Here is a 14,700-nt window from a genome sequence, read left to right as displayed (position 1 = left end):
AGGATGGGTTTTTCAGATCCCCATATAACATTTACTTCATTAGCATCAGTGATTAGTTAATTAGTCTCTGGCATGTAAATGATGCTAGTAGGCTGCTAGGGATGTGCTCTACTTTCCCTCCAGATGAGGTAAAAGTCATCATTTTTATGGTATGCCTCTCTTTGACATGCCCATCTCCAGTGAAATACTACATCATATTATAATGAAGGAATCTAACTATTGTGGCTCCGTGGTTTTAAGCAAGGAAGTTATGTGCCTTCTCTTCCAACCATGAATTCCTTATAGGCCATTATTGGTGATATGCATTTTTGTTTTTACTACTAAACACGTGAGACATATTTCAGCTGTGACAACCTTACACAATTGCTCAGGGTTAATGAATAATTCATAAGAGTGAAACAGATATATTAGCCTGTTTCCTTTACTCGCCGCTCCAATGTGCACAGGGTGCCCTTTGGCCACGGGAGACGCGCCAAATTATTGGATATCCCTCATGTAGGCCTATCATTGCGTCACGTGTCGCTTCGCCACTATCGACTTGGGAAAGTGTCATCAATAGATACGGATGAAGGGAAGTTGTTTCTGTGAATTAACAATAATCATATCTGTGTTCTGATGTGTATGACCTCACAAACACACTCGTAAAAGACTAAAATATCGAATGAATCAATGGAGGAACCAAAATAACTCCCCAATGTTGTAAATGGATGACGTTCTATTTTTCCTCACGTGATAGCTAATTGTAACATTAACATTCAAACGAATTTGCACTAAACAGGGCAGGCTCCAAACAGTCATCTGGTTTAGTACGCATGTTCTGCGCACAAAGGCAGTGGCGTGCGTCGCAGTCTCACTGTTTTCATGCTGAGGTAGTCGTAGAAGGGAGCGGAGATACGAAACATTTGCCCATGTGTTACCCAAACGCTCAGTTACACATGCCATCAAATTCTGTTACACATACTTGAGTGGTGTGGGAGTAGAAAACTCCACACGGTTAAAGAAACGAAATGGTCTGGCGCTCGTGGGGCGCGCGCGGTCTCCCCACTTCAGCACTCTGGACAGCGCTCCACCAACTTGGAGACGGCGAAACTTGTTGGAGTTACATTCTGGAATCACGACCTTGGAGATAAACGACGGTGCAATCATGGTGGATATTAAGTGTATATTATCTACAGGTGCATGCAAAACGCAAGTGGACTTTTTCAAGTGAGACATGGACTTTGCGGAAATTATCTTCACGTTGTTCATTGTTGTGGTCGCAATTGTCTCGTTGTTGTCGAACTTGCTGGTGCTGCTATGTTTTGTCCAGAGCACCGAGATCCGCCGACAGGTACCGGGTATATTCATCATGAACCTGTCTTTTTGCAACATACTTATCACCCTTTTAAACATGCCATCGACATTGGTAGGGATTGTCAGAAACCACCAGCCTTTTGGAGATTGCCTTTGCCATACAGTGAGCTTTCTGGAGACCTGTTTGACTGCGAACACTATGTTGAGTATGGCAGCACTCAGTATAGACCGCTGGATAGCAGTGGTGTTCCCCTTGAGTTACTCCAGTAAAATGCGCTACAAGGACGCAGTGATCATGATGTGCTACTCGTGGCTCCACTCTCTCACGTTTTCCCTCATCGCCCTCCTGTTCTCCTGGGTTGACTATAGCCACATTTACGCCTCGTGCACATTGCACTTGAGCGAAGAGAGCGACAGGATCAAGTTTACAATTTTCACCGTCGTTTTCCACGCCAGTAGTTTCATGCTCTCCCTGCTGATCCTGTGCTTCACATATTTGAAGGTGCTAAAAGTTGCACGCTTCCACTGCAAGAGGATTGACGTTATAACCATGCAGACGCTGTTCTTGCTGGTGGATATTCACCCATCGTACGTATGCTCCTTTACTTAAGAGGTGTGCGATCAATTGCCGTTACAATGTGCAATGTTAGCTTTACAGTAAGCTATAGATTAAATCCTGGGGAAACATACTTACTGTAGGTGTTCATTTAAAAAAATTCAAATGTAGAATGTTTCGTCATTTATTCTGCTGGACTAATATCAGTTAATTCCTATTTTCAGTGTGAAACAAAGGTGTCTGGTAGAACAAAAGAGAAGGAAACAGAGAGCCACCAAGAAAATCAGCATTTTCATTGGGTCATTCATCATCTGTTTTGCTCCCTATGTTATTACGAGGTAAGTGGGTTTCCAGTCAAGGGGAGACAGGCAGCTGAACAAACAGGAGTGTCATTCACCTACCTTAGACACATCATTAAAGGGGTTATTATATAGGTTATGAGATTAACACATCCCCAGGTGAACACTCTTTGATAATACAACTGGGTTTATGAACAGTAAAGGTAAAGGCTATCATCGCAAGGTTTACTCTGTTTAATAACTTTGCCACCCCAGCAAAATCACAGACAAATGATCAGCAACATTCAGTTGAAAGATGAGGCAGGTCTCATGTAAGGTTGAGCAATGCACAAATTAAAGTTTAATTCAATTTCACCCGATTCGTTTTTGTTGTTGTGCATTTATGATCTCCATCTGTATCTGATACATCCTTCATTAAACCATCAATTATCTGTCGTCATGTCATTTCACTGGACCCCCATGAGACGACAGTTAGCACACAGAGGCATTCATTTCCACCAACACACAGCATGACATAGAGCAGCTGATTCAAATAACCAATTCGTCATGAAGCTTTGATTATTTGAATCAGCTGTGTAGTCATGGAGCAAAAAACGAGTTTGGAAAAGCTTGGCCTAGAGGGAATATAGCATTGTAGTTTACATTTGACATTTTAGTTATTTAGCAGACTCTCTTATGCAGAGCGACTTACAGGAACAATTAGGGTTAAGTACCTTGCTCAAGGGCACATCGGTAGATTTATCCTAGTCAGCTCGGGGATTCAAATAAGCACCCCCCCCTCCCCCACACACATATTGCAAGCAAAACAGTTTAGTGGCCTCCCTCTTGATAATGGAGAGAATTTTGTTTAGTTTAGAGTTAATTTTATGCAATTCTACACATTTTGCCATGGGCTGTAGAGAAAATGTTGCTATTTTAAAGCTAATTTCCTGAAATTCTACACATTTTGCCATGGGTTGGAAATAAATGTTTGCAGTTTTAATATGAGACTGGCTAAAAAAATCAACGGGGTCCCCCGGCCGGTAATTTGAGAAAACGTTTAGATAGCTGGCCACTAAAGTAACTTAGCAATCAAACAAATGTTAGCTGACATGGGCTAATTGACTGACTATCAGTGACTGACATAACAAGAGTAAAATAGCTGATGCACAACCAAATTTAGAAATTGCACCTTGTGTATTCTACTATTCTCACTCAACTGCTTCATTGGCATTCCTGCATATACTGTGGGGCAAAAAAAGTATTTAGTCAGCCACCAATTGGGCAAGTTTTCCCACTTAAAAAGATGAGAGAGGCCTGTAATTTTCATCATATGTACACTTCAACTGCCAGACAAAATCAGGGAAAAAGATCCAGAAAATAACATAACATTGTATTTTTATGTATAAATTATGGTGGAAAATAAGTATTTGGTCACCTGTTTCTGGCTCTCATCAGAAGTTTTATGAATTTATTTGCAAATTATGGTGGAAAATAAGTATTTGGTCACCTACAAACAAGCAAGATTTCTGGCTCTCACAGACCTGTAACTTCTTCTTTAAGAGGCTCCTCTGTCCTCCACTCGTTACCTGTATTAATGGCACCTGTTTGAATTTGTTATAAAGCATAAAAGACACCTGTCCACAACCTCAAACAGTCACACTCCAAACTCCACTATGGCCAAGACCAAAGAGCTGTCAAAGGACACCAGAAACAACATTGTAGACCTGCACCAGGCTGGGAAGACTGAATCTGCAATAGGTAAGCAGCTTGGTTTGAAGAAATCAACTGTGGGATCAATTATTAGGAAATGGAAGACATACAAGACCACTGATAATCTCCCTCGACCTGGGGCTCCACGCAAGATCTCACCCCGTGGAGTCAAAATGATCACAAGAACGGTGAGCAAAAATCCCAGAACCACACGGGGGGACCTAGTGAATGACCTGCAGAGAGCTGGGACCAAAGTAACAAAGCCTACCATCAGTAACACACTACGCCGCCAGGGACTCAAATCCTGCATTGCCAGACGTGTCCCCCTGCTTAAGCCAGTACATGTCCGGGCCCGTCTGAAATTTGCTAGAGAGCATTTGGATGATCCAGAAGAAGATTGGGAGAATGTCATATGGTCAGATGAAACCAAAATATAACTTTTTGGTAAAAACTCAACTCGTCGTGTTTGGAGGACAAAGAATGCTGAGTTGCATCCAAAGAACACCATACCTACTGTGAAGCATGGGGGTGGAAACATCATGCTTTGGTGCTGTTTTTCTGCAAAGGGACCAGGACGACTGATCCGTGTAAAGGAAAGAATGAATGGGGCCATGTATCATGAGATTTTGAGTGAAAACCTCCTTCCATCAGCAACGGCATTGAAGATGAAACGTGGCTGGGTCTTTCAGCATGACAATGATCCCAAACACACCGCCCTTGTCATGCGGGTGAAAGAGGACCCAAAAGCGATTTAACAGAAACAGAGTTTATTCAAGTCCAAACAGGGAATAACAGAAATCCTCTAGTCTGTAGAGGGGAATAACTGGAGAAGCGGCCACAGACTGCAGGTCGCTTCGGGTAGGCACAGGCCGTAGTTGACAGAGACACCTGCTCACACGCAGCATCTGATGAAGGCAAAAAACACGACAGGACAGGGCGATACACAATCACAGCAAAAACACGACAGGACAGGGCGAAACGCAATCACAGCATGGTGAATACTAAACAAGGAACCGACGGGACAGGAACGGAACACAAAGGAATAAATAGGGACTCTAATCAGGGGGAAAGGATCGGGAACAGGTGTGGGAAGACTAAATGATGATTAGGGGAATAGGAACAGCTGGGAGCAGGAACGGAACGATAGAGAGAAGAGAGAGCGAGAGAGTGAGAGAGGGAGGGGGAGAGAGAGGGATAGAAAGAGGGAAAGAACCTAATAAGACCAGCAGAGGGAAACGAATAGAATGGGGAGCACAGGGACGAGACATGATAAAAAATGACAAACATGACAGTACCCCCCCCACTCACCGAGCGCCTCCTGGCGCACTCGAGGAGGAATCCTGGCGGCAACGGAGGAAATCATCGATGAGTGAACGGTCCAGCACGTCCCGAGACGGAACCCAACTCCTCTCCTCAGGACCGTAACCCTCCCAATCCACTAAGTATTGGTGACCCCGTCCCCGAGAACGCATGTCCATGATCTTATGTACCTTGTAATTAGGTGCGCTCTCGACAAGGACGGGAGGGGGAGGGAAGACGAACGGGGTGCGAAGAAAGGGCTTAACACAGGAGACATGGAAGACAGGATGGACGCGACGAAGATGTCGCGGAAGAAGCAGTCGCACAGCGACAGGATTGACGACCTGGGAGACACGGAACGGACCAATGAACCGCGGAGTCAACTTACGAGAAGCTGTCGTAAGAGGAAGGTTGCGAGTGGAAAGCCACACTCTCTGGCCGCAACAATACCTTGGACTCTTAATCCTGCGTTTATTGGCGGCTCTCACAGTCTTCCCCGCAGACAAAGGCAGACCGGTAATGAAGTCTAAGGCGATGTGAGACCATGGTCGAGAAGGAATGGGGAGCGGTCTGAGACGACCGGCAGGAGGAGAGTTACCCGACTTAGTCTGCGCGCAGTCCGAACAAGCAGCCACGAAACGGCGCGTGTCACGCTCCTGAGTCGGCCACCAAAAGCGCTGGCGAATAGACGCAAGAGTGCCTCGAACACCGGGATGACCAGCTAACTTGGCAGAGTGAGCCCACTGAAGAACAGCCAGACGAGTGGAAACAGGAACGAAAAGGAGGTTACTAGGACAAGCGCGCGGCGACGCAGTGTGCGTGAGTGCTTGCTTAACCTGTCTTTCAATTCCCCAGACTGTTAACCCGACAACACGCCCATAAGGAAGAATCCCCTCGGGATCAGTAGAAGCCACAGAAGAACTAAACAGACGGGATAAGGCATCAGGCTTGGTGTTCTTGCTACCCGGACGGTAAGAAATCACAAACTCGAAACGAGCGAAAAACAACGCCCAACGAGCTTGACGGGCATTAAGTCGTTTGGCAGAACGGATGTACTCAAGGTTCTTATGGTCTGTCCAAACGACAAAAGGAACGGTCGCCCCCTCCAACCACTGTCGCCATTCGCCTAGGGCTAAGCGGATGGCGAGCAGTTCACGGTTACCCACATCATAGTTGCGCTCAGATGGCGACAGGCGATGAGAAAAATAAGCGCAAGGATGAACCTTATCGTCAGACTGGAAGCGCTGAGATAGAATGGCTCCCACGCCTACCTCTGAAGCGTCAACCTCGACAATGAATTGTCTAGTGACGTCAGGAGTAACGAGGATAGGAGCGGACGTAAAACGTTCTTTTAGAAGATCAAAAGCTCCTGGGCGGAACCGGACCACTTAAAACACGTCTTGACAGAAGTAAGAGCTGTGAGAGGGGCAGCAACTTGACCGAAATTACGAATGAAACGCCGATAGAAATTAGCGAAACCTAAAAGCGCTGCAACTCGACACGTGACCTTGGAACGGGCCAATCACTGACAGCTTGGACCTTAGCGGAATCCATCTGAATGCCTTCAGCGGAAATAACGGAACCGAGAAAAGTAACGGAGGAGACATGAAAAGAGCACTTCTCAGCCTTTACGTAGAGACAATTCTCTAAAAGGCGCTGTAGAACACGTCGAACGTGCTGAACATGAATCTCGAGTGACGGAGAAAAAATCAGGATATCGTCAAGATAGACAAAAACAAAGATGTTCAGCATGTCTCTCAGAACATCATTAACTAATGCCTGAAAAACAGCTGGCGCATTGGCGAGACCGAACGGCAGAACCCGGTACTCAAAATGCCCTAACGGAGTGTTAAACGCCGTTTTCCACTCGTCCCCCTCTCTGATGCGCACGAGATGGTAAGCGTTACGAAGGTCCAACTTAGTAAAGCACCTGGCTCCCTGCAGAATCTCGAAGGCTGATGACATAAGGGGAAGCGGATAACGATTCTTAACCGTTATGTCATTCAGCCCTCGATAATCCACGCAGGGGCGCAGAGTACCGTCCTTCTTCTTAACAAAAAGAACCCCGCCCCGGCCGGAGAAGAAGAAGGCACTATGGTACCGGCGTCAAGAGACACAGACAAATAATCCTCGAGAGCCTTACGTTCGGGAGCCGACAGAGAGTATAGTCTACCTCGAGGAGGAGTGGTCCCCGGAAGGAGATCAATACTACAATCATACGACCGGTGAGGAGGAAGGGAGTTGGCTCGGGACCGACTGAAGACCGTGCGCAGATCATGATATTCCTCCGGCACTCCTGTCAAATCGCCAGGTTCCTCCTGAGAAGTAGGGACAGAAGAAACGGGAGGGATGGCAGACATTAAACACTTCACATGACAAGAAACGTTCCAGGATAGGATAGAATTACTAGACCAATTAATAGAAGGATTATGACATACTAGCCAGGGATGACCCAAAACAACAGGTGTAAACGGTGAACGGAAAATCAAAAAGAAATAGTCTCACTGTGGTTACCAGATACTGTGAGAGTTAAAGGTAGTGTCTCAAATTTGATACTGGGAAGATGACTACCATCTAAGGCAAACATGGGCGTAGGCTTGTCTAACGGTCTGAAAGGAATGTTATGTTTCCGAACCCATGCTTCGTCCATGAAACAACCCTCAGCCCCAGAGTCAATCAAGGCACTGCATGTAGCACCCGAACCGGTCCAGCGTAGATGGACCGACATAGTAGTACAAGATCTAGATGAAGAGACCTGAGTAGTAGCGCTCACCAGTAGCCCTCCGCTTACTGATGGGCTCTGGCCTCTTACTGGACATGAATTAACAAAATGTCCAGCAACTCCGCAATAGAGGCACAGGCGGTTGGTGATCCTCCGTTCCCTCTCCTTAGTCGAGATGCGAATCCCTCCCAGCTGCATGGGCTCAGTCTCAAAGCCAGAGGAGGGAGATGGTTGCGATGCGGAGCAGGGAAACACCGTTGATGCGAGCTCTCTTCCACGAGCCCGGTGACGAAGATCTACCCGTCGTTCTATGCGGATGGCGAGAGCAATCAAAGAGTCCACATCTGAAGGAACCTCCCGGGAGAGAATCTCATCCTTAACCACTGCGTGGAGTCCCTCCAGAAAACGAGCGAGCAGCGCCGGCTCGTTCCACTCACTAGAGGCAGCAAGAGTGCGAAACTCAATAGAATAATCCGTTATGGACCGTTCACCTTGGCATAAGGAAGCCAGGGCCCTAGAAGCCTCCCTACCAAAAACTGAACGGTCAAAAACCCGAATCATCTCCTCTTTAAAGTTCTGGAACTTGTTAGAGCAATCAGCCCTTGCCTCCCAGATAGCTGTGCCCCATTCTCGAGCCCGGCCAGTAAGGAGTGAAATGACGTAAGCAACCCGAGCTCTCTCTCTAGAGTATGTGTTGGGTTGGAGAGAGAACACAATCTCACACTGCGTGAGAAAGGAGCGGCACTCAGTGGGCTGCCCGGAGTAGCAAGGTGGGTTATTAACCCTAGGTTCTGGAGGCTCGGCAGGCCAGGAAGTAACAGGTGGCACGAGACGTAGACTCTGGAACTGTCCAGAGAGGTCGGAAACCTGAGCGGCCAGGTTCTCCACGGCATGGCGAGCAGCAGACAATTCCTGCTCGTGTCTGCCGAGCATGGCTCCTTGGATCTTGACGGCAGTGTAACGAGCGTCTGAAGTCGCTGGGTCCATTCCTTGGTCGGTTCCTTCTGTCATGCGGGTGAAAGAGGACCCAAAAGCGATTTAACAGAAACAGAGTTTATTCAAGTCCAAACAGGGAATAACAGAAATCCTCTAGTCTGTAGAGGGGGAATAACTGGAGAAGCGGCCACAGACTGCAGGTCGCTTCGGGTAGGCGCAGGCCGTAGTTGACAGAGACACCTGCTCACACGCAGCATCTGATGAAGGCAAAAAACACGACAGGACAGGGCGATACACAATCACAGCAAAAACACGACAGGACAGGGCGAAACGCAATCACAGCATGGTGAATACTAAACAAGGAACCGACGGGACAGGAACGGAACACAAAGGAATAAATAGGGACTCTAATCAGGGGAAAGGATCGGGAACAGGTGTGGGAAGACTAAATGATGATTAGGGGAATAGGAACAGCTGGGAGCAGGAACGGAACGATAGAGAGAAGAGAGAGCGAGAGAGTGAGAGAGGGAGGGGGGGAGAGAGAGGGATAGAAAGAGGGAAAGAACCTAATAAGACCAGCAGAGGGAAACGAATAGAATGGGGAGCACAGGGACGAGACATGATAAAAAATGACAAACATGACAGCCCTGGCAACGAAGGAGTGGCTTCGTAAGAAGCATTTCAAGGTCCTGGAGTGGCCTAGCCAGTCTCCAGATCTCAACCCCATAGAAAATATTTGGAGGGAGTTGAAAGTCCATGTTTCCCAGCAACAGCCCCAAAACATCACTGCTCTAGAGGAGATCTGCATGGAGGAATGGGCCAAAATACCAGCAACAGTGTGTGAAAACCTTGTGAAGACCTACAATATGATTTTCTGGATTTTTCTTCTCATTTTGTATATCATAGTTGAAGTGTACCTATGATGAAAATTACAGGCCTCTCTCATTTATTTAAGTGAGAGAACTTGCACAATTGGTGGCTGAATAAATACTTTTTGCCCCACTGTACCTATGGGCAAGAATATTGTAGCAATGTTCAGTTTATACATATTTATTTTGAAGAAATACTTTCATACATTCTTTTTTTCCTAACGTATAAGGCTTGTTGCCAAAGCTGGTTTTCTGGCCCATCCGTATATCCTAATTTATTCTATTCTACCTTGTAACCATAGAGCCTCATGGCATTTCATAGAATACCAACTGAATTATCACCAAACACTCTCAAAAGCAAACAGAACAACTGCCTGCAAGATAAATACCATGCTTTGAATATTGGATAACTTTTGCCCTTTCTAAAAGGCTATTTGCGAACTCTAACTTGACCTCTGCCTTCTCCTCAGGTTGACCGAGCTGCTTCCCTTCGTGGGAATCAACCGCCACTGGGGAATTGTCAGTAAGTGCCTGACATACAGCAAGGCGGCGTCCGACCCCTTTGCCTACTCCCTCCTGCGTCTACAGTACAAGAAGGTCCTGGTTAGCATTGTCAACCGGTTGCTGCGTCGTGACCTGTACCCCTCATCTGGCCACAACAGCTCTCTGGACACAGAGAATGACTACTCTCTCCAGAGGATCAGTTAATGTCACCATCATGGACATAACAAATATACCACAGACAGACAGACCCAAAATAAAGGTTTCCTCATGGAAAGAGGGAGGTGAGCGAGAGAAGGAAGAGAGCAAGAGAGAGAGATTGAAGAAAAAGGGATTGTAGGAAATAGGAGAGAGCGAGAGAGAGAGAGGGAGGTTGTGGGAGGGGAAGAGGTGGATGAGGTGGATAGAAGGAGACAGCAGAAAAACAGGCGGGGTAGACAGTGGAAGAGAGGGCAAGACGGATAGACTGCACAGAGAATGATCGCGTTCAGGGACATTTGCTCCAGACGATACTGGTAAACAAGGGAGTCTGATGATCCATGATTCACTGGCAGAACCACACACACACACACACACACACACACACACACACACACACACACACACACACACACACACACACACACACACACACACACACACACACACACACACACACACACACACACACACACACACACACACACACACACACACACACACACACACACACACACACACACACACACACACGCCCAGAGCCAGAATCAAATGAATCAATGTTATTGAATCAGCCAGGGGTTCGGTCGATTCATAAACTCCACAGACTCCACAAGAGTCTGAATGCTAGTGGGCTTTTATAACATAATAACCTCTTTATAAAGGAGATGTCATAGCCACATTTACAGACCTCTTGACACCCGTATAGAATATAGGAACGTGCTATTAAGGTTATTAATCTCTCGTGGACAGATGCACGTAACATAAATGGTAGTAGAAGCTGTTGACAGACTGTGGGATGCCATGACTAACGAGGAACTTTGTTCCGGTACTCTGATTTTTCATCACTGACCACTTGGACAAATCACGATTTTGCAGGTGCTCGCATCGTTCGAATTTCGGAAGGGGAGGGGACATTTTGGGCCACAGACTTGCCCATAAACTGTCTGAGAGTTTTCATATAGAGGGGTGGAGACTTTGCTGGTCTCATTAATATATTTTATAACACATCTCCCCCAGAACTTAATGGAGGATCTGGCAAATTTCGCAAGATGTCTTTTCTGGGGGTCCGAGGTTATGTCTGTCAACTGGACAGAGTGGAAGATGGGAAAGCTTTGCTAGCGGCTGACCAGTAGCCATTCGGGCACTGGTGCAATTTCAAGGGGCACCAATTCATTTCTTGAAGTTAAAATGTGAACTTTTCAATGAATGGTACTTGCTGTGGCAAATGCTGCCAACTAGATAACCATGTTATGTAGCCTATGGACTGTGTTTTAGACTACTACTGCAGTTGCTCACAATTTCACATCAATCACTGGATATTGATGCACTTTGTATTTCTCTCAGAGCTACTAGTTATAACAGCCAAAGGCAAATGCCGTCATGTTTACTATGGTAGCGTGTTGTAACTGAATGTACTGCAGGTATTAAGGTAATTTTGAATGAAATGGATTTGTACTATTGTGTATATTGTAATACTTTATTCTGGCAGGTGATTGCTGGAAATGTTGATATGGATATTTATAAATACCGGATGTTATCTTTATCAAACTATTTTGCACTGTATGAGAAACCATAATATGTATTTGTTAAAATGATCTTCAAATAAATGAGACGTTCTATAGCAGAAGAATGTTATGTTATGTTCAAGTAAGTGCTTTAAAACACGTTATTGTGTTCGTGCCAGAATTCAATATATGACTGTTTGGCTTTTCAATAGTTGCTTTATCAGAACCTGATTCATTTTAGATGCACCAAGCACACGTGTATTTCATTATGCAGGCCTATGCCACTTGCTGTACTTTGGCAGTGTGTGAGTAAAGCTGTTGGTGAAAAATGTGCAATAAAGCTGTCAAATAACAAGCATCCTTTGATATATTTATGGCCATATGACAAGACATGTAGAAGCATATCTAATATCTAATGCCAATCTGGGGATTTCATGCTGACAGATTCATCAGCGACTGTTTTGCAAGGTGCCAGAGGCTGTTCAATGCTTGTGCCACCACACCTCAAATAATACAATATGAATGTCCAGCAGTAGGATATGTAGGGGAGAGTGAGGTAAATTGGGCCATTTATTTGTATTTTTTTTTACATTCAGCATCACTCCTTCCAGGGCGATATAGTGTTCTAACAACAGTGGGGAGAACAAGTATTTGATACACTGCTGATTTTGAAGGTTTTCCAACTTACAAAGCATGTAGAGGTCTGTCATTTTTATCATAGGTACACTTCAACTGTGAGAGACTGAATCTAAAACAAAAATCTTGAAAATCACATTGTATGATTTTTAAGTAATTAATTTGCATTTTATTGCATGACATAAGTATTTGATACATCAGAAAAGCAGTACTTAATATTCGGTACAGAAACCTTTGTTTGTAATTACAGAGATCATATATTTCCTGTAGTTCTTGACCAGGATTGCATACACTGCAGCAGGGATTTTGTCCCACTCCTCCATACAGACCTCCTCCATACAGACCTTCTCCATACAGACCTTCTCCATACAGACCTTCTCCAGATTTTTCAGGTTTCGGGGCTGTCACTGTGCAATACGGACTTTCAGCTCCCTCCAAAGATTTTCTATTGGGTTCAGGTCTGGAGACTGGCTAGGCCACTCCAGGACCTTGAGATGCTTCTTACGGAGCCACTCCTTAGTTGTCCTGGCTGTGTGTTTCGGGTCGTTGTCATGCTGGAAGACCCAGCCACGACCCATCTTCAATGCTCTTAAGTAGGGAAGGAGGTTGTTGGCCAAGATCTCGTGATACATGGCCCCATCCATCCTCCCCTCAATACGGTGCAGTCGTCCTGTCCCCTTTGCAGAAAAGCATCCCCAAAGAATGATGTTTCCACCTCCATGCTTCACGGTTGGGATGGTGTTCTTGGGGTTGTACTCATCCTTCTTCCTCCTCCAAACACGGCGAGTGGAGTTTAGACCAAAAAGCTCTATTTTTGTCTCATCAGACCACATGACCTTCTCCCATTCCTCCTCTGGATCATCCAGATGGTCATTGGCAAACTTCAGACGGGCCTGGACATGCGCTGGCTTGAGCAGGGGGACCTTGCGTGCGCTGCAGGATTTTAATCAATGATGGCGTAGTGTGTTACTAATGGTTGTCTTTGAGACTGTGGTCCCAGCTCTCTTCAGGACATTGACCAGGTCTTGCCGTGTAGTTCTGGGTTGATCCCTCACCTTCCTCATGATCATTGATGCCCCACGAGGTGAGATAATAATTGCACCAACAGTTGTTGCCTTCTCACCAAGCTGCTTGCCTATTGTCCTGTAGCCCATCCCAGCCTTGTGCAGGTCTACAATTTTATCCCTGATGTCCTTACACAGCTGTCTGGTCTTGGACATTGTGGAGAGGTTGGAGTCTATTTGATTGAGTGTGTGGATGGGTGTCTTTTATACAGGTAACGAGATCAAACAGGTGCAGTTAATACAGGTAATGAGTGGAGAACAGGAGGGATTCTTAATGAAAAACAGGTCTGTGAGAGCCGTAATTCTTACTGGTTGGTAGGTGATCAAATACTTATGTCATGCAATAAAATGCAAATTAATTACTTAAAAATCATAATGTGATTTTCTGGATTTTTGTTTTAGATTCCGTCTCTCACAGTTGAAGTGTACCTATGATAAAAATTACAGACCCCACTGTGTGTGTGTGTGTGTGTGTGTGTGTGTGTGTGTGTGTGTGTGTGTGTGTGTGTGTGTGTGTGTGTGTGTGTGTGTGTGTGTGTGTGTGTGTGTGTATATATATATATATATATACACACATACACACAGTGCCCTCAATAATTTTGGGGACAGTAAAGCATTTTTTTCTATATTCCAAAAGCTTGGATTTGAAATCAAACAATGACTATGAGGTTAAAGGTCAGACTGAGCTTTTCATCCATTTCGTGTGATCCGTTTACAGATGACACTTTTTGTACTTTTTACGGGAGCAAAATCATTGGGACAAATGAACTTATATGTGTATTAAAGTAGTCAATAGTCAAGTATTTAGTACCATATTCATACCACACAACGACTCCATCAAGCTTGTGACTCTACACAAGCTTGATGGAGTCATTGATGGGGGTGGCAGGTAGCCTAGTGTTTAGAGCGTTGGGCCATTAACCGAAAGATTGCTAGATCGAATCCCAGAGCTGAAAATCTGTCTTTCTGCCCCTGAACAAGGCAGTTAACCCACTGTTCCTAGGCCGTCATTGTAAATAAGAATCAGTTCTTAACTGACTTGGCTAGTTAAATAAATATGCATTTGCTCTATGCTTTGGTTGAGACAGGGTAGATTGAGCACGGGACAGGGTAGGTTGAGCACGGGA

The 14,700-nt window shown here is 45.4% G+C and overlaps 1 protein-coding gene across 1 annotated transcript; it reads left to right on the top strand.

The window, feature by feature from the left end:
- Positions 1-858: 858 nt before the first annotated feature.
- On the top strand, positions 859-11,877 carry LOC124014500 (G-protein coupled receptor 26-like). The gene is made up of 3 exons (XM_046329575.1): positions 859-1,881; positions 2,074-2,187; positions 10,137-11,877. Exons 1-3 carry the CDS (start codon positions 1,214-1,216, stop codon positions 10,372-10,374), a joined length of 1,020 nt encoding a protein of 339 aa, XP_046185531.1. The 5' UTR covers positions 859-1,213; the 3' UTR covers positions 10,375-11,877.
- The last annotated feature ends 2,823 nt before the right edge of the window (positions 11,878-14,700 follow it).

This window comes from Oncorhynchus gorbuscha, linkage group LG25 (genome assembly GCF_021184085.1).
Source record: "Oncorhynchus gorbuscha isolate QuinsamMale2020 ecotype Even-year linkage group LG25, OgorEven_v1.0, whole genome shotgun sequence".
Lineage (NCBI taxonomy): Eukaryota > Metazoa > Chordata > Actinopteri > Salmoniformes > Salmonidae > Oncorhynchus > Oncorhynchus gorbuscha.
This window is presented reverse-complemented; position numbering and strand designations above follow the sequence as displayed.